A 21,365-nucleotide genomic window follows, 5' to 3' on the forward strand; every position below is an offset into this window, starting at 1 on the left:
ATACACCACATTAATCCACTCATTTGTTGATCCTTTGTATGCTTGCTTCCCTTTTTGCATACTCATCTTTATCCTTTTCCTAGGTACCCACACATTTTTATTGAATAAATCATAATGTAGGAATAGTTTTATGTTTTTCTTTTGACATTGTATGTAATGTTTTATTACAATCTTTATACTTACATGTTTTAATATTTAGTACTTCAGTTACTTAGTGTTCCCTATTTTGTTAATTCTGTTGCTATTGTTTGCATTCATCTTGAATATGGTAAGTAAGTAATGGTGTAGGGAACAACTTAATGTAAATTGTTTTCTCTCTTTTTTTTTTTGTTATTTTCTTAGAAATGGGATTGTTTGTTCAAAGAGTATGAGTATTTATATAGCTTTTGGTGTTATTGCCTATATGTAACTTAAAAATCACCTCTTCTCTACTTTGATCCATGACAGTGAAAAAGAAGGAAGAGATAGAAAAAAAGACAAACAGCATTTGAAAAGGAAAAAAGAATCTGATTTACCATCAGCTATTCTTCAGACTAGTGGTGTTTCTGAATTTACTAAAAAGAGAAGCAAACTAGTACTTCCTGCCCCTCAGGTACTCTAATAAAAGCAGTTTTTTCATTGTGTGGATTTATATGTTTATAGCATTTATTTAGCAGACGTTTGTGTATCAGGCTTGTGCTGGGTGCCCTTGAGAAATTCATAGTCTAGGCTGGACGTAGGGGCTCTTGCCTGTAATCCTAGCACTTTGGGAGGCTGAAGTGGGAGGACCGTTTGAGCCCAGGAATTCGAGACCAACCTGGGCAATAATGAGACCCCTGTCTCCACAAAAATTAAAAAAATTAGCGGAGCGTGGTAGTATGTCCCTGTAGTCCCAGTTACTTGGGAGGCTGAGGTAGGAGGCTCGCTTGAGCCCAGGAGTTTGAGGTTGCTGTGAGCTATGATGATGTCACTGCACTCTAGTTGGGGCAACAGAGTGCAGCGTCTCAAAAAAATTTCATAGTCTAATGTGTGAACCACACATAAAAATAAGTCATTCTAATGTAGTATGATAAATAAGCAACTTCTCTGTATAAATTATTATATCAGGTCTTAAAGTGCTTATATGTTGGTATAGTAAGTAATTGTCAGATCTTAACAATTCAACAGCAGGTTAGGGTGCCAGGCCTCTTTTTTTGAATTTGGCTGGGACAGAGGTGTGATTTGGCTTTGTGGACTTTAAGGTGCCACCTTTTAGGGTATGTTTTGTTGTGTGATGCTTCTCTTTTAGAGAAGACAGCTGGGAAAATCAATGTGGGAGTTAGGGAAAAGTGAGATAAATACATTCCTTCATTCAGCTTATTACGGGCTCTATTCCTTTGACTTAATTATGGTTGGTCAGCAACATGGGGACTTTGAATAACCTTTTGTTTTGAGTAGTACATACAGCTCTGTAAAATTGGATAAGTTTAATGGAGCAGAAGAAAGGACTTAGGAGACCAGAAGAGCTTCTTTCCCCAAATGAATGCATTGGCTGCATCAACACAAAGTTCTTAGGCATAAACATAAACTGATTTTGTCATGCTGCTATTCTTACTAGTGATATTTCTTAAATTGAAATTTTGCCTGTAATTTTTTTCTTAGTATTCCTTAGGGTATTTGGTAAAATTACTAACATACCTTTAGATTTTCTTAGGGATTTTGTGGCTTATTGGACTCTGTGTGATATTTTAATTGGTTTCTCTCCATCTTGATAAATAATTTTGTACAAGCACTGTTATGTTCTTGGTACATTAATATGTTGGTTTGAAGGAATTTTGGTGCAGAGAGACAAACTTTGCAGCTTGATTCTATATCATGTGATTTTTTTCCTCCCCCACATTATATAGGGAAAGCTTTGAAAAACTTTATTTGTGGAAACTTTCAAAGCCATGAAAAATGAGAGTAGTTTAGTACAGTGAGCCCCTTAGTACTCGTCAGATAGCTTCATCTTTCTGGAATATGGAAATAGGAAGTTATGTTGGTTCTCAGTTAAAATGTTGCTTACTATGATAATTGTGTCTTTTTAGATTTCAGACGCAGAACTCCAGGAAGTTGTAAAAGTAGGCCAAGCAAGTGAAATTGCACGTCAAACTGCTGAAGAATCTGGCATAACAAACTCTGCTTCCAGTACTCTCTTGTCTGAGTACAATGTCACCAACAACAGCATCGCTCTTAGAACACCACGAACACCAGCTTCCCAGGACAGAATTCTGCAGGTAAGGTGTCATAGTAGAGTGAGCCTTACGCTTTGTTTCTTGTCCTTAAAAGTATTGTCAAAGAGAATATTAAGTGGTTTGGTTGTATTTCTTTTAGGGTAAACAGTTTAAAACTGAGTTCTAAATGCATAGATCCTAGAGCATTTCTGTAGTAGAGAAGCTAAATCAGTAGATTCAGTACTTAGGTGGTTTTAATTCTACATTTATTAGTTCACAGCTTTTTGAAGCCAGCCCTTCTACCTCCATTGGTCTTTTGTATCTGTTAGTAAAGCATGGCATTTCAAAATTGCATGTTGCCTAGCAATCCTAGAAAGATATCAAATGTGTGTAGTTAGTAATTTTTAGAACTTCCTTGCATTTCTATACTTAGCTTGGCACAGTATGTCAGCAGTGCCACTTTTCTCCCTCTCTTTAACACATGGGGTATGTGTGTTCCCAGGGTGTCTGCATACCGGAGACTACTCAAGCCTACGAAACACTGTGGAATCATTTAGTGCCTTTACATCTGATTTCCTCTTCTTTAATAGTCAAGAGTATAATTTTAAAGCCTTGATTCAAAAGTCAAATAGTTGTGTAAAGCTTAGTAAGAAAACAGTTGTGCCCCTCATCACTTGCTCCTCAGAGGCACCAGTTATAACTCTTTGTTTTTACTCTCTTATTGTGGATATGCTTGTTACTTGTTGATTGCTTTCAGTTTCAGACATTATCTGTTGTTTTTCCACATTGAATTTGACATTTGGCTCTCTCATACCCTCTGTCTCTATCAGACACTTTGTCTATTCCTCCATCTTCCATTATGATTGTATCATATTTTTGATTAGCTTTATATGCATGGTTTACCTTATGACTCTAAATCCTGTTCACTGCTGAGCCATGAAGTACTTTATAATTTGTAAAAATTATAAAAATATGTAACATTTATAATATATAGCATAATAGTGTACTTTGCTATGAAGTATTTGTTTTTCTTAGGAGTTCATACTTGGGAGTTAATACTACAAATGTTTTATTCATTTGTAGATTTTCTCAACTTTATTCAGGTTTTAAATTTCTGCTGTCATATATTGAATTTTTTAGAGCTCTTTTTAAACCGTGTTCAGTATTTTTTTTAACATCTTATTTTTATTTTGTGAATATCTTCTGTTACTTCCCTGAGGCTATTAATGATAGTTTTGTTTTGTTTTTACAAATTTTCTTTTCCTTGCACAGTCTCTAAGTTTTTTGTTTTATTGTTGTTCTGTCTTTCCTATTGGATGTTTCCTGAAATGTCTGGTGATCTTTGGCTCTTGGCCTATATATCTAGGGGTGGGAGTGGGGGAGCAGGTAAAAGCTGCCTGGAAGCTCCTTGGATGTGGGTGAGGTTCCTTGACTGCTGGCCTCCCTGGAGGCTGATCTGGCTGGGGTGTTTCACTGGGGAATTCTTGGTGTCAGTATTTCTAGGTCTTTTCTTTTAGCTTAGTAAGGTTCCTCAGAGAAGTAACTTCCAATCTCCTGCCTAGAGGATATAAAGCTGGCCAGCCTCTGGGGACTTAACTGGGGGAAAGGGTGGATGTCTCCAATTTAAAATAAAAACTCTCACTTCATTTCCCTTTTTCACAATGATGATTTTGCTCTTAACTCTTCCTGGTATTCCCTTTGTTGTGCTCTTTTCAGCGAATAAAGCCACTCTGTCTTTTCATTTTTGTGTGTGTGTTGGTGTGTTCATGTGTTAACTAACCATACTGTAGATTTTGCTTTATATTCTCTCCTCTTTTTTTCTTATTTTGTTATTCATGAAAGTTCACTAAATCATTGCATGTCAGCCAACTCAAGGCTTTGAGGTCTGGACACACGATTTCACAAGTGTATAAGTAAAATGGCTAGCATATCAGAAGCTTTAAGAACAATATTGTGATTTTGCATTTATTCTCTAGGACCCTAAGCATAAGTAAGGAATGTGTTCCAGGGTGTTCAAGGCCAGGTAAAGTGTCAGGTAAGCCTGTTCAGGCAGATTGGGAAAGAGTAAACCTAACCACCCAGAGAGGAAACTTGGAGGGACCCAAACAGTCCAGAATACAGACAGGAATCCACATAAACTAAATAAGCCTATTAATCATATGGGACAGTAATGACTATGAGTATTGTAAGAATCCCATTAGCCAACCCCTTCTGGTGGCCCTGGAGTGATGTAGATGCTTCTGATAGAGGCTCTGTCAGTGTTGATGTGGCTCAGGGTGGCTTGCATATATGCAGCACTTCTCCAGGACTTTCGCTGAAGTGCAGAGCCTAGCAGGGCATGCTTTCCTGGTTCTGTCACTTTATTCACGCCTCAGCCTCTCTCCTTTCCTCTTCTCTGACAGATAGAAATATCATGCCCCTCCCCCCACCCCCAGTGTTTTTAGTAATCCTATTTGGAAAAGTTTGCAAGTGTGATTATTAGCACTTGAAAATTTTAAGAAGAATAATAAAAGTTTTTTTCATTTTGGGAAAAAAATTACATCTTGGTATATGATGAATATAATGATCATTCAATGGAAATCCTTTTATGTGGTTTTTAGACAATTTTTTTGACATATAATTCATAAAATTCACCTATTTTAATATATTCACAGAGTTATGTAACCATCACCACAATTTTAGAATATTTTCATCTCCCAAAAAGAAGTCCCATACCCATTAGCAGTCATTCCTCATTCCCTCCAACCTGCCAAGCCCTAGGCAACCAGCAGTCTACTTTCTGTCTCTAGAGTTCCTTATTGTGCACATTTGTATAAATGGAATCGTATAATATGTGATCTTTCGTGACTGGCGTCTTTCACTTGGCAGATTTTCAAGGTTTACCCATGTTGTATCAGTACTCCATTCCTTTTTATTGCTGAATGATATTCTATAATATGAGTATACTACATTTAGCTTATTCATTCATCAGCTAATGGACACTTGAGTTGTTTCTGCCTTTTGACTGTTAGGAATAATGCGCTTTGAACAGGTGTTTGTGTGGACCTACGTTTTTCATTTCTCTTGGATACGTACCTAGGAGTGGAATTAGTGGGTCCTGTGGTAACACACTTACTGAGAAACTGCCAGGCTGTTCTCCAAAGCAGCGGCACCATTTTATTTTTCTGTCAGGAATGTGAATGTGTGAGGGTTCCAATTTCTTACATCCTCACCAACACTTGTTACCTGTGTTTTTGATTATAGCCATCCTGTGAGTAGTTATGAAGTGGTATCATGTTTTTGATTTGCATTTCTCTGATAGCTAACGATACTGAGCATCTTTTCATGAGCTTGTTGGCTATTTTCTGAGAAATGGCTATTCATATCCTTTGCCCATTTTTAAATTGGGTTATCTTTTTATTGTTGAATTTTAAGAGTTCTTTATGTATTCTGGATATAAGTTCCTTGTCTGACCTAAACTTTGCAAATGTTTTTTTCTGTTTTGTGGGTTATCTTTTCACTTTCTTGATGTTCTCATTTGTAGAGGCTTCAATTTTTATGAAGTATAGTTTATTTTTTTATTTTGTTGCTTATGCATTCAGCTTTATCTAAAAAGACTTTTCCCAGCCCAAGGTCATGAAGAATTACTCCTGTGTTTTTTCCTAAGAGTTTTAAATAGTTCCAGCTCTTAACATTTAGATCTGTGATTCAATTTGAGTTAATTTTTGTATGTACTGTGAGTTAAGGGTCCACCTTCATTCTTTGAATGTGAATATCCAGTTTTCTTAGCACAATTTGTTGAAAATACTGCTCTTTCCCTATTCTAGGGTCTTGGCATCCTTTAAAAAAATCAATTGACCGTGAATGTAAGGGATTATTTCTGGATTCTCAATTCTGTTCCATTGATCTATTCACCCATCCTTTGTTAGCACCACACTGTCTTGATTCCCATAGCAGGCTTTGAAAACTGATTGTTAAATAGTATTGAGGTAATGAGAGAATGTTAATTAAGAGAGTAGGAGTTATTTTGAAAAAATACCAAACAGGTTTGGAGGCTGGGCCATATGCAGTAAGTTTAGGGCTTGTAACTTTGGATTCTTCTCCTAAAAGATGTGGGGAAGTTGTCTGTAAAGTAAGTATATTTGTAGGAATTAAGTTTAGTTGTAACAGAAAACTCCTAACAGTGGCCTAAATAGAACAGAGGTTTAATGTCTGTTTTGTGTTGTAAATGTTGAGAGAGAAATAAACTGGGGCTGGTGTGGTGCTCCCTGGTGTTGAGGAGACCTAGGTGCCTTCTGTTTTGTTCCCACTCCCCCCCCACCCCCCTTTGCCCAGCTTCCTTTCTCAGCTGCTTCTTGTCATAGGTTCAGTGTCTACAGGGCCAGCAGTCATGTTTGCATTTGGTGGGCAGAAAAGGAGGAAGAGGAAAGAAGGACGTACTCTCTCCCTTCTTAAGAACATGTCTGTCCAGTACATCATTTCTGCTTCTGTTCCACTGGCCAGAACTTAGACACACAGCCACACCTAACTTCTGGGGCATACAGTCTTTGTCCTGGGCAGCCAGATGTGTGCGTAAGAATTGAGGCTTGTTTTGCTATGGAAGAAGAGAATGGGTTTTTGGTGACAAATAGAAGTCTCTACCTTGGTAAGGTATTAGAAAATGATCACAGCTGGTTGAAGCCCTTTGGAACCAGAATTTAACCTGGTTAACTATAATATATTTTAATATATTTTAAGTTATTTTTATGCAAAATTTGATAAATTGGTCTTTGCTTTCTGAACTTTCTTTGGTTGGGTATCTCTTTTCTGTGTGACAGGTCGTGCCTCTGGCTGCTGTTGTGTGTAGCTAGGGATATGAGGAGTCTGCTGTTGTCTCTTGGCCTCTGATCTAGTCCTAGAGTGCATCAGTCAAGGTTCATTTAGGGGATCAGAACCACTATGAATACCATAGAATAAGGAATTTGTTATATAAACTAGTCCTTTACATAATTGTGAGGAAAGCTAGGGAAGTAAAGATCTGGAAAGGTAAGTCAAAAGATCAGGAAAGGTCACTAGCCCTCGTGTGCGTGAGTCAGAGGTCAGAGGGAAATCTGGAAGCGAGGCACAAAGTGGGGGTTGGTGTAGAAGTCTGTGGATGGTCGTTGGCTCCTTGTGGCTACTGTTTCTGTGAGTTTGAAGCTGGAAGTCTGGTGCTGGACGTGGGGTTGCTGTTGGTCCCCAGGGCTGGCTGTAAAGGAGAAGTGGACGTGGAGCTGACAAAAGACACACCGAAACTTGCCAGCGCCTCGAAAGGTCTCTCACTGCCTCCAACAAAGGGCAGCCTTCAGAATTTAGTGGTTGCTGTTTCACCTCTGTCACCTCTACTTCTGCCCCTTCCTCTACCTATGTTTCACTTTTGATGTACTCTGACCCCACACCATGTGGGAAAGGGGATTCTGGGAAACATTCCAGGGTAACCAAGTTGACAAAAGCAACTCCACTGTGTAGGAGACAGCTCTCAGATGCACCAGCACTGTGCTAGGCTAACCTCCCCCACTCCTTGGCCAGATTATTTCTGAGGGGTCTTTAAGAATACTGTATTCTATACCTTTGCCTGTTTGTAATATTGGCACATATGATTTGTCATATTACTGCCACTCTTCTGGGAGTATATGCTTTACCCTTTGATCCTTATTTTATTTTCTTATGCAGGAGTTAAGCCCACATACATTTCTTTCCAGGAAGAAGTTTATATTTAGAATAGCAAAAGGAACATACATAGAACTTTTGATAATGTGAAATTCAAGATTTTTTCTCACAAATATAGAGTAATGGAATGTCTTGCTCTGTTTATTTTCATTTGCCTCAAAACAGTGGTTTAACACATTTTACTATGCTCCTGATTGCTGTGGGTCAGGAATTCAGACAGCACAGAAGGAGTGGCCTGTCTGTGCTCCATGATATCTAGGGCCTCAGTAGGAAGACTCAGCAGTTAGGGGTGACTGGACAGGTACAGGCCATAATCACCTGGAGGTATCATCTTTCCATGTCTGGTGGTTGCTGCTGGCTGTTGATTGGGTGGTCCTCAGCTGGGAATGTAGAGTGAATCTGCATGTGGCCTCTTCATGTGACTTGGACTTTCTTACAGTATGGTGGCCTCAGAACAGTTGAACTTCTCACATGGTATTTCAGGGCTCCAGTGTGAGTGTTGTGAGTGTGATGGGAAGCTGCATCTATTTTTAAACTAGTCTTGGAAGTCAAGCAGTGTCACTTTTGCTGCATTCTTTTGGTTCCAAGTGAATCAAAAGCCCACCTGGACTCAAAGGGAGGGGACATAGACCCTACCTCTTGATGGAAGGAGTATAAAGGTTGGATTGTAAGAAGAATATGCAGCATGAAAGATATGGTAGTGACCATCTCTGGACAATAAAATCTGCCACAGGCCCTAGGTTGGGGATTAAGAAATTTATAGGTGTGAAGATAACAATGAAGGCAAGGTTACAGTGGAGGGACTAAAGAGAACATAGTTAATTCTGTCTAAAGAGATCAGGCAAGACTTCTGAAAGGAACCTGACCCCATGAGTTGTTTTCTGTTGAAGTGTATAGGTCACTTGGGAATATCTTAAACTTCCCAGTAGAAGAAACAGACTCAAATATGCTCATGAACACTGTGCAGGGGTGGGGGACCTGTGGCCTTGGGGCCACACGTGGCCTTCTGGATCCTTTGAGTGTGGCCTTTTGACTGAATCCAAATTTTACAGAATAAATCCTTTTAATATAGGTTGAGGGGCTGCACTTGGGGATCTGGAGAGCCACATGGTGGCCTTGAGACCACAGGTTCCACCCCTGCTTGGATTATAAAGAGGTTTGGCACAGGTAATAGGAGAAGCTTTTGGATAATGGCAGTATCATATGTGAGGCCACAAATGCCATATCGACATAAAACTATTCCAAACCTCTGGTGTGTGATGTTTTAGGTTGACAGAAGGAATGGAAGTATTGAAATCTGCCATGGCCCAGTATTCATTTTCTCTCTTGGTTTTCATTGAGAAAATGTGTAAGAATTCTGTCTGCTTTAAGATTTGTATAGTAGGACCAGAAGAGAGGATTCTGCTAGCCTGTCTATACTGTTAAATGTGCTTCTTTGCCTTCTCGTTAATCAGGAAGCCCAGAACCTCATGGCCTTGACCAATGTGGACACCCCATTAAAAGGTGGACTTAATACCCCATTGCATGAGAGTGACTTCTCAGGTGTGACTCCACAGCGGCAGGTTGTGCAGACTCCAAACACAGTTCTTTCTACCCCATTCAGGTATTATAAAAAGACATGTTTTGTATTTTAGAAAAACTTGAATCCAAGGACTTGCACAGCATGTTTGCTTTAGTAACGTTGGCAGAGAATGGAGTTAAGTATTCAACTTGCCTTTTGGATTTCTCCTTACTCATAGTAATAAATAGCATAGTAGTATCCAGGAAATGTTTAAACTGTTTGGGGCTTCCCTTTTTTAAAAAAATTTTTTATTTTTATAAAATGTTTATTCTCCTAAATCCGCTGCATTCATAGGATGTTAACACTTTAATGCTTATCATTTCCACCAACAGCAACATTATCTAAGTAAACCAAAATAAGCCCTTTTATCAGAGATGTAGTCAATGATTATTAATACTTTTTTAAAAAAGACCTAAACTTCCCCCAAATTTCAGTGCAGGTAGTTTTATTGTATGTTTCATCTAGGAGGTTATTTAAAAAATAGTGTGTAGAAATGAATAGTTTCAAACTGAGTAAATATGTTATACCAGGTTATAAAATTCAACAAATAAAAAGCAATTGCCAAGCTGAATAATAAGCTACAAGACATCATAATTCTGGCTTGTACAGAAATGTGCAGTGTTTTCAAAGCTCTTAACAGTTACTCACGAATACAAATCTCCACAGCTTTAGAGTTGGAAGTTGAGTTTCGCAGTAAGGTAATTTTAACCTCCATTTACATTCATTTTAATATATTAAGAAGATGTTTATTCTATGTCACAATGGTGCTTTCCAGTGTTCACAATTTACAGTTTCAATTTGTACATGTGTAATTCACTAACATAAGGGACAGTTGTTATTATTACAAACTATCCATAAAAAGAAAAATAAAACCCACCTTACATAGAACTCTGAACATGGTATGTCTTAAAACAGATAATGCAACATGGTTTTTAATATTTTGGAGCTTCTGTTTTTCCAAAGTTTCAGATGCTATCACCTTGTTTCTGAATACTTTATATTTGATTTTAAAGAGTAGATCCTGATCCATTTTTAATGATCATTGGGTGAATTTTATAAAAATTGTAAACATTTTTATACAATCTAAAATCCAAAACTTCTCGAGCACTAACATGATTTTGATTTTTTGGATTTGGGATGCTCAACCAGTGAGTATAATGCACATATTCCAAAATCCAAAATACAAAACTCTTCTGGTCACAACATTTCGAATAAGGGATACTCAACCTGTATCAGTGATGAGCAAATGCCACCTCCTGTGCTAAGCCCCTGTGACCAGTGGTGTTCATTTCAAAACAGCTTACATGGGTTCTTCCTTTTGTCTTTAAAAGCTTCCCCTTGCCCCAGCCCCAGCCCCAGCCCCCGCCCCCTTGGATATAGCTATGGTCTGCCATAGCATGCATATCCTGAATTGCAATCTCTTGCTAGTCCCAAATAAACTCTTTGTTTTAGAGAGCCAGTCTCTCAGTCGTTTAAGTTGACAAATGGTAAAGTGACCATCCATCTACCCACCACCTAGTTTCTATGATTGTTATTGGTTTTTGCTTTATCATATATCCATCCATCTATTAATCCATTTTATTTTTAATGCATTTCAGAGTAAGTTGTATGTATAAGTCCATTTCATCCCTAAGCACCTCCATGTGCATATCATTAAGTAGAATTCAGTATTCATTCACAATTTTTTTGTTTTCTTTTTAAAGCTACTGTCTTTTAAGAAGAATTTTTAAAATACAAATGCTATAAAAAGTCATGTTAAAGGCCGGGTGCAGTGGCTCACGCCTGTAATCCTTAACACTCTGGGAGGCCAAGGTGGGAGGATCGCTCGAGGTCAGGAATTCGAGACCAGCCTGAGCAAGAGCGAGACCCCCGTCTCTACTGAAAATAGAAAGAAATGATCGGGACAGCTAAAAATATATAGAAAAAATTAGCCGGGCATGGTGGCACATGCCTGTAGTCCCAGCTACTCGGGAGGCTGAGGCAGGAGGATTGCTTGAGCCCAGGAGTTTGAGGTTGCTGTGAGCTAGGCTGACACTCTAGGCTGACACGGCACTCTAGCCCGGGCAACAGAGCGAGACTCCGTCTCCAAAAAAGAAAAAAAGAAAAAAGTCATGTTAAAATGGAATTTGAATTCTTAAGGGTTGGAATATTTGGGATTTGCTTTTAAGTGTTAGGATATATCCTCTTACTGGTTGTTTAGTGTAGAAAGCATCTCAGACTATTACAGCTGTACTTGATAGCAGAATCAAGAACCATTGGCATCCAGTCTTTATATAACATTTAACATTTCTTGTGAAGCTTGTAAGAGAGCCTAATACCTCTTTTCCTGTGTTCATTTGGCCCTCCGTATCTTCTGGTTTTGCATCAGTGGATTCAGCCTAACTGCAGTTTAGAAATACTCAAAAAAAAAAAATAAATAAAAAAAATAACAGTACAGCAATAAAAAATAATACGAATAAAAATACAGTATGACAACTCTTTACATAGCATTTACATTGTATTGGATACTATAAGTAATTTAGAGATGATTTAACATGTTAACTGCCTGGTGAGTTGTATTTAACTCACGCTAGTTTTGAGCCTGGGGCCTTATGAAGCATATGTTACTCACATGTCTTCACCTATTTTTCGAGTTGCATATAACTTGCACACAGAAAACAAAACAAAACAAAATAACAGATTTTTCATTAAATTAGAAAGGATCGTTTTGTTTTTGAAGTTTTTTTTCTACTTATGTAATAAAACACCATGGCCCCAAGGAAAAATTTTTTTTTCTAGTGTGGCAATGTGTTAAAGTATATGGGAGATTGTGCATAAGTTATATGCAAATATTATGCCATTTTATATAAGGAGCTTGAGCATCTGCAGATTTTGGTATCCAAGGTGGCTCCTGGAACCAATCCCCCATGGATGCCTGAGGGGTGACTGTATGTCTTGTCTCTCAACTAGATTGTAAGCTCCTTGGGGTCAGGGACTGTGTCTTACACGGTAACACCTCACCTATTAGGAGTAGCTGTCTGGTAGCACCACTAGTCTGGAACACACCAAGGTATAGGATGTAAGCAACTCTCCCCCCCCCCCCCAGAAAAGACTTTGAATAATTAAAATATAGGCTGCTGCAAAGTGTATAGATTTTATTCCTAGGAGAGTCTCTTAGCCCTCACTCAGAACTTACTCATGTTTAGATGTGATTCTAAAAGTGTGTGGTGTTTGGTTTCTAAACAAAATGTAAAGGGAGGAACTACGTAAAGTGTGCACACTGATGGTGACAACAATAATGATGTCATACCAACAGCTTGAAAGGGAGGAGACAAATGATAAGATGAGGACACTGAACTCAAAAAGTGTCATCTAAGGTCACTGAGTATGGCAGCCAGCCTCCCTGCCTGCTGCTTGTTCTTAGTCACCCTGATGCATTAAGAAAAGCTCGAAATAATGTTTGGTGGACCTAATTTAGAAATGTAAGAAAATATTAAATGTAATGATTATTAGAAGTCAATAAAATAAAAATACTGTGTGTAAATATTAGGCTAGCTAGACCAAACCTTTATTTTTACCTAGAGAGCTAACTTAAAACCAGCTAGACAGAATTTCTGGAATCTTTATTTCTTTCTTGTTTTCTATATTTCCTGTAAAATAATTTATGTGAAAAACATTTGAAAGTACAATCCAAATGTAAGTGGCACTTTTATTAATTGGGATTTCTGTTTTTCTAGGACTCCTTCTAATGGAGCGGAAGGTCTGACACCCCGGAGTGGAACAACTCCCAAACCAGTTACTAACTCCACCCCAGGTAGAACTCCTCTTCGAGACAAGTTAAACATTAATCCTGAGGATGGAATGGCAGACTACAGCGATCCCACTTATGTGAAGCAGATGGTAAGTGTCAGTTCCCTTTTCATACTAAAAAAGATTTTTTTATATCCCCTGGGTGTCAAAATTTTCCCCCCGTCAGTGCATATCACATATCCTTTAAGAATCTGTACACCAGTGGGTGCCAGAAAAGGAAAAGTATTTGTAAGACTTGATGAGAAGGGGGAACCTTTTGGGCTCAAAAAACTTACTTTTTCTTATGCTTATTATGTTTGTGAATATTGATGCTGAAAGTAATGCTCCTTGTGTCTCTTTTGATTTTAATTTTTATCGTTTATTAATACTTTCCTTTCTTGAATGACACATTTAATTTTCTCTTTCCATTTCTATAAATACAATTTTGAGTTTCAGATGCCTTATAAATTAGATTTTGAGACTGAATTACTCTGTTTGCTTCATACATTTAGAAGGGCAGTGTAGATCTCAAAGCCAAGTTAATTTGGTGTTGCTGATTTCAGTGAAGCTTTCTTTTGTGTATTTTGCAGGGTGATACAGAAAGCTAATTATAAAAGTTACAGTTTTTGCTTCTGCCCCTGTTACTGTTTTTATTATTTCACTATTGGGCCTTATTATCTGATGACACAGAAATCCTGCGTTTTTTTTAATGAAGTTTCAATGATAATTGACTTGTCTTCAGTTTACAAATTAATTTTAACTTCATGTATTGATTTGGTTAATTCATATATATTTTTAATGCCTAAATTGATATCAACTAATGCCAACTCTTAAGAACTTAATGTGTGCAGAGCATGCATCTGAACAATTTAGGGAATCTAAAGTTGAATAAAGATGTCCTTTGTTCTAAAGAAGTTTACATTCTGGGGAGATTGGCAGTACGAAGCTAAGACCGAAAATCACTGTAGTATCAGAACAGAATGAGCCTTTTGAATAATACCAGCATGCTTGGGGTGGTTAAAGAAAGGAATAATCGCTTTTGTGGGTATCAAGAAAGCCTTCACTGAAGAGGTATACTCAGAAGGAGGGTGGGGGCTGTCCCAAATGGAAGCCACAATATGAGTAAGCGTGAAGATGTTTTGGACATAGCAACTCTTCTGGTTCTCGCACCTATCATGGTGTAAGGAGTAGTGGGAAATGAGGCTGGAAAGGTGAGCCAAAGATGTACTGGGGAAAACTGGGTACCAGGCAGTTTCTTTGGGACATACAGACTCCTTTTCTTTTATCTACATATACTTTAGTATTTTCATTAAAAATAAACACATAAATTTGGGGATCTTTCAGATTAAGGTTTAATCAAAGGACAAACTAACTTTTGAACCTATTCTTTTCATTTGCTATTAAATTTCAGTGACAGAAATGTATGCCTTCAAATGAAAATCCTAGTGGTCTTTTTTCTGCCCCTGCCCCAAACCTTCTATTGGAATATCCCGGAGTATCTTCATTGATCACTAGTCAAAGTTTATGATTGGTCTTAATGTAAGGAAGAAAGGGAGATAGAAAATAAACAAAAAACCTGACTTAGCTCTGAAGTCAGGGATCATATTTCTAGAATTAATACGAGGCTATTTATTTTTTAGATACTCTCATAATACTGGTTGAATATTTTAATGTGTGTGAATTGAGAAGGACCAATTCTTTTCTACAGGAAAGAGAATCCCGTGAACATCTCCGTTTAGGATTGTTGGGCCTTCCTGCCCCTAAGAATGATTTTGAAATTGTTCTACCAGAAAATGCTGAGAAGGAACTGGAAGACCGGGAAGCAGATGATACTTATGTTGAAGATGCTGCTGACGTGGATGCTCGAAAGCAGGTGGGTAACTGTGCCGGCAAGACGGGCGAGTTTGGCTGAATGTGCCTGTAGATTTAAAAAATAAAGAACAGCTATTAAATGTCTCAAGATCTCCACTTATAAGATTTTTCAATATTTAAGAAAAATTACCCTACAGTAAATTACTATGCCACTAATAATATATACTCCCATAATTAATAATAAACTCATAATATCTTGATGGGCATTCTTAAAATATGTATATATATGGGAATTTAAATATTCTGTTAAATTTTTTTTTTTTTTTTTTTTGAGACAGAGTCTCACTTTGTTGCCCAGGCTAGAGTGAGTGCCATGGTGTCAGCTTAGCTCACAGCAACCTCAGACTCCTCGGCTTAAGCGATCCTACTGCCTCAGCCTCCCGAGTAGCTGGGACTACAGGCATGCGCCACTATGCCCGGCTAACTTTTCTATATATATTTTTAGGTGTCCGTATAATTTCTTTCTATTTTTAGTAAAGACGGGGTCTCGCTCTTGCTCAGGCTGGTGGTCTTGAACTCCTGACCTTGAGCGATCCACCCGCCTCGGCCTCCCAGAGTGCTAGGATTACAGGCGTGAGCCACCGCGCCCGGCCCGTTAAATTTATTATGCTTCTCAAAAATACACACAGGAAATCTTTTAGACATTGCTTCAGTCTAGCAAAGAAAAGATGGTCAGTCTTAAAAACAAGTACATCTTGGATTGGTTGAATAAGTGGTTTTAAGTCAATGTAAACTAGTAAAAACTGTAGGTATGGAAATTCAGAGAATGTGTCAGAATAATATTAGTAACATCTTGTACTAATATATCTTACAGTTAAATTACTTTCTCATTTGCACATAACAGCCCAATGATGTAAATAGGAATAGGTATTACAGGTTGAGCATCCCTAATCCAAAAATCTGAAATTTGAGATACTCCAAAATCTGAAACTTCTTGAGTGCCATCATGATGCTCAAAGGCAATGTTCATTGGGGCATTTTGGATTTCAGATTTTCAGATTCAGGTTGCCCGACTGGTAAGTATAATACAACTGTTTCAAAATCTGAAGAAATCCAAAATTCCAAATAATTTTGGTCCCAAGCATTTCAGATAAGGGATACTCAACCTACAACTCCATTTTAGAAATGAGGAAACAGACTAAGATGAATTCAGCTAACTTTCCTAGGTCTCATGACTGGTAAATGGTAAATTTTGAACTAGCACTGAAATTATGTGACCCTTTTCAGTAAGTCTTGCTACACTCCATTTCTGGATGATTTTAGGAAGCTTTAATCCTGGGATTGGAGTTTAGAATGACATCAGTGGAAGTCGTATTGTAGAGGGAAACCACGTGAATATGCTTTTTGGTGGGGAACAGAGGTTGATTCTTTTTTTGTTTAGTTCTCACCTACTTTGGAGTTACATTTACTCTCAGAAATGGCATGAGATTTTATTGTTACCCCACATTATTCATAATTTAAGAATCAGTAAAGAATACATTTATTGGCTGGCTTTTTGAATTAAAAGTCAGAAGCTTTGGGGTAAAAGAAAAGGGTTGTGTTGCAGGAGTCTAAGTGTAGGATTCCTATTCAGACAATAAAAGTACATGCAAAGTTGGAGTACATTCTAATAGACATCGGAAGTTCTTAGTTTCTATTGTAATGAGAATGAATAGTCTGATTAATTTCTTTGGCTTTAATATTACTTTTCTACAAACTTGAACAGATTTCTACAGCTTTAGTGCTCGAATATACATGATCTTACAGACCAAAGTCTTTTCCACTTTCCTGAGAGGTGTCAAATACTGTAAAGCTGCAATAATGGATATAAAAATCATTTTTTAGGCCATACGAGAAGCAGAGCGTGTAAAGGAAATGAAACGAATGCACAAAGCTGTCCAGAAAGATCTGCCAAGACCATCAGAAGTAAGTGTTAGAATTTCTTATGCTTAGCTTAGGAAGTCTTAAGTTTCTTTTTATATATATTAGTGCTTTTTACATCATTCATAAAGACTGTAAAACAAAATATCGTCGTCTTTCTGGAACACAGTGAAGTAGTTCCCTAATCCAATCTTTAAAATGTTTCTCTGGTACCAGTAAGAATTTAGAAGGGAAATAAAAGAAATTGTTTTTGCAAATGTAAAACTGCTATTTAATCCATGTTGTAACAGGTAATAACATTAGCCTATTGCAGTGATAGTTTGGTAATTGTACTTGTTTTAAAATTTTAGGTGAATGAAACTATTCTAAGACCCTTAAATGTAGAACCACCTCTAACAGATTTACAGAAAAGTGAAGAACTAATCAAGAAAGAAATGATCACAATGCTTCATTATGACCTTCTGTATCACCCTTATGAACCATCTGGAAATAAAAAAGGAAAAACTGTAGGATTTGGTACCAATAATTCAGAGCACATTACCTATCTGGAACATAATCCTTATGAAAAGTTCTCCAAAGAGGAGCTGAAAAAGGTATGATTGAGCAGGCGTATTTCTATGTTGAGATTTAAGTATTTGTTTGATGCTGTGTACCATGGACAAATATGAGCTTATTTTGCCACATTGGTATTCATAAATAACTGACACAGGGTTAGGAGATAAATATTTATACTACATGTTATGAAAAGGACATGCTTTAAATACCTGCATCTCCTATGTTCAGTGGTCAGCCTTTATCAGATAAACACTGGCTTTGGTGGCAAGGTATTTTTGTTTAATGGGTTGGTGTTTTGCTGGTTGACAGTTGCTGTAGTTATTTTCTGTGCTCTGCTGTGTCTAAATAGATATGAATGCCTTTAATACTTAAAGCTCACTTATTTAGACTAATGTGAAAAGACAGGAATATAATAAAAATGTTTACAAATTAAACCTTTTACCTATTCAAAGGAAGGAAATATTTTTTACTGAATTTATTTCCTTCACATGATTTCCTCCTACTCTTTTGGATAAGGACATGAAGAAACAGTTTCTTACGTAAGGTCTATGTCCTGTTGTTTTCCATATGCATTCTATTCTTTCTGCTTTGACAGAGCAAATAGCTGCGATTGTGAATAGAAATCTTTACAATGGTATAGAAAATATAATGGATTTTGTAGTTGGAAGCAGAGTGGTCGTTAGCTTACAAGCCTTTTTTCTCTATCCTTCAGCCTTGAGCAGCAGTGATAGATCCATTGATTTGGAATGAGCTGCTGCACACTTGGGAGAAAACAAGCAAGATTCTTTCCTGTCTTCTGTACTTCTCCTCTCTCCCTAACTCCTCAGTTTTTTACTTTCTATTTTCCTTATTGCATAAGTAGTACATATTTATTACAGGCTTTTTTAGAAAATAGAGAAAGGAAGGAGGGCTTAGATTTATATTTCAACAGCTTTTCCCGGATTTCTGAGTAACTCTGAGTTAACTCATTTTTTGGTAGGTGCGATAGGGAAACTGACATCCGTTGAGTGCCTGCTCTGTGGTGAGCACATTTAATCATTGAACTGGGGTTGAGAATCAGGCTGCGAAATTGATACTTGCACAGTTTCCTTTTTTTAGCGTGAAAATATGAGGGGAAAAAGGAATTTAGGAAATAAATTTTCCTCAATTTATTATATGTATGGAAACCTGAAACAAGGGTCACATTGTTGCTTTTAGAGGTTCTATGGAGGATAAATTCTAATACAGTTTTTGAAAATAATAATTCAAAGTATGGCTTTGGAATTATTTGAAACAAAGTAGTTTATTCTCTCATATTTTATATATCCATTTATATTTCTCTTTGTTCCAAAAAGAATCTGAAGCAGCTGTTTATTTAGCAGATTATTTATGGATAGTTTAAAGATACGTTAGCCATATTCTTTCCTAATGATTATGAGAGCCAAACTTGTAAATTTTTGTTGTGTACAGTTTCAGAGTGAAATTGCATTTCTCTTTTAATAAAGTGTCAGGGTTTCATTAAGCATGTCAAAATTGGTTTGTTACCATTATTTCCCTTAAGAGGTATTGTGTTTTTTTTTTTTTTTTTGAGACAGAGTCTCACTCTATTGCCTGGCCTAGAGTGCTGTGGCGTCAGCTTAGCTCACAGCAACCTCAAACTCCTGGGCTCAAGCAATCCTCCTGCCTCAGCCTCCCGAGTAGCTGGGACAAGAGGTATTATTTTAAAGTATCCAATCTTTATTGTCTATAGACAGGATTTTCCATTTTTTTTGTGTTAAAATTTTTGATTTATTGGTCATTTCTCTTGATTTTATATATTTTGATGTGTGCTTATTTTCCAGTATTACTGGGAAGATTGAAAGCCTTCTATAAGGCAAAGAAGGTGGTTGCCAGTTTTTCATAAGCCATGAAGCAGAAGGTTGGAAAAAGTTCATGAGATATGCTCAGAGAATTCTGTGTGTCTGGCATTGGACTGGGCTTTTTAACATACATTGTTCACTTAATCCTAATAACAAACATATCTGATCTAAGGTCAGCATCATAAAGTTAAGCAAGTTCAGATAGCTACTTTAGTTGTAAAGCTGTGATTTGAACCCAGGTCTGCCCAACCATCCCTCTCATTCTGTCATCTTAAATTTGTTCTTTAGTAGCGAACTTAAAGCTGGCTTATGGTCTGTCATTATCTGATTTGTGCCCCAGTCTCATTCTCTGGCAATGTCAGGATCATTCCTTCAGAATGAGAAGAAAGTTGTGAAAAAAAGATGCCTGGTTAGCCTTCATTGTGAGGTCCTGAATGTCAGTAGAATGGTGGAGTGGAAGGAACACACTCAAGCATTGGTGCCATTTGGCTTGGATCCTGCCTCATCTGCTTACTAGCAATGTGGGTTTAAAATATATATATATCTATATATATTTATTTATTTTAGAGACAGGGTCTTGTTGTGTTGCCCAGGCTGGAGTGCAGTGGCATAACCATGGCTTATTGTAACCTGAAACTCTTGGGCCCAATGCAGTCCTGCCTCAGCCTCCTGAGTAGCTAGGACTGTAGGTGAGTGCCACTGTGCCTGGCTAATTTAAAAATTTTTTTGTAGAGATAGGGTCTTGCTATGTTGTCCAGGCTGGTCTCAAACTTCTGGCCTCAAGCGATCTTCCCACCTCAGCCTCCCAAAGTGCTTGGATTACAGGCATGAGTCACCGTGCCTGGCCATGATGTGGTTTTGAGTGAGTTGTTTAATCTCTCTGAACCTTACTTTCATCAACTTTAAAATGAGGTTAATATTGGTTACTTGGTAAGATGATTGTGATCTTTGGAGATAATGTAGGTAAAACTTTTAAACCTAGTTTCTGACACGTAGTAGAGACCTGAGAAATGGTAGTTGCTCTTGTAATTAGTGAAAGCAAGGATGTTTATATTATTGGGGAAATGTGGATTCTTGACTTTTTAAAGATTAGTCTGCCTTGACTTTTAGGCTTTTTAATCCATTTTTATTAGGTATTGTCCCCTCCCCGCTTTTCCAAAAAACAACCAACCCAAACTCTTTGCCTTTGGTGCAAGGAAGAAAGGAATAAAAACTAGTCTTTTTGAGCTTCCTGGTGATGGCAAGTATTTGTAGTACTTAAACTTGTTAAATTATTATTGTAAACAGGCCCAAGATGTTCTGGTGCAGGAGATGGAAGTAGTAAAACAAGGAATGAGCCATGGAGAACTCTCAAGTGAAGCTTATAACCAAGTGTGGGAAGAATGCTACAGTCAAGTTTTGTATCTTCCTGGGCAGAGCCGCTACACACGGGCTAATCTAGCTAGCAAAAAGGACAGAATTGAATCTCTTGAAAAGAGGCTTGAGGTTGGTATCTTTTTAAAATTCTAATTTTAAATGTACCTTAATTACAATAATGAACCATAATACCACTGGAGACAACTTCAGAAGAATAGACTTGAGGTGTTTGTTATCTTTGCAAGTATTGAAGAAAACTACACTGAAGTGTTTGATCTTCCTTGGCCATGTTCGTTGGTTTTCTGCAGTTAATTGTTGGCTTTCGTGACTGAAGAGTGCCCTGCAAGTTGACCACAGGTCATTTAGAACCTTTTAGATCTGAGAGCAAGGAACCAAGAAGTCGCCACTAGTCACTCAGAACAATATAGATCAACATTAAAGTAGCCTGTTTTCTCTAAGGAGGAATCTCAGTGATACCAAGGAGTTTTTTTCTATAGCCAAGAGAGCACATTTATAAAACTTGGGTATGAGTTAGAGAAGGCAGAGCTGGATTACCTAGACAATGGCTTCCATGATTTTCCATGTCTATGAAAATGTTGAAACATACTAGATGCAGTTTCATGGCATATAGTTAATATAGTCTGCATATTTTGAATTCTAGAATCTCTGCAGGCATTTTGCCAGTGGCATGTAGATTGTGATTCATAGATCACCAGG

General features: G+C 37.5%; 1 protein-coding gene across 1 annotated transcript in view; it reads left to right on the top strand.

The window, feature by feature from the left end:
- CDC5L (cell division cycle 5 like) overlaps window positions 1-21,365 on the top strand; it is a 58,391-nt gene that overhangs the window by 15,726 nt on the left and 21,300 nt on the right. The window contains exons 7-14 of the mRNA XM_069487750.1: window positions 448-592; window positions 2,046-2,234; window positions 9,293-9,441; window positions 13,116-13,278; window positions 14,876-15,040; window positions 16,864-16,944; window positions 17,250-17,492; window positions 20,580-20,777. Of these exons, the coding sequence (XP_069343851.1) occupies window positions 448-592; window positions 2,046-2,234; window positions 9,293-9,441; window positions 13,116-13,278; window positions 14,876-15,040; window positions 16,864-16,944; window positions 17,250-17,492; window positions 20,580-20,777 (1,333 nt within the window). The remainder of the gene's footprint in view (window positions 1-447; window positions 593-2,045; window positions 2,235-9,292; window positions 9,442-13,115; window positions 13,279-14,875; window positions 15,041-16,863; window positions 16,945-17,249; window positions 17,493-20,579; window positions 20,778-21,365) is intronic.

This window comes from Eulemur rufifrons, chromosome 15 (genome assembly GCF_041146395.1).
Source record: "Eulemur rufifrons isolate Redbay chromosome 15, OSU_ERuf_1, whole genome shotgun sequence".
Classification (NCBI taxonomy): Eukaryota; Metazoa; Chordata; class Mammalia; order Primates; family Lemuridae; genus Eulemur; species Eulemur rufifrons.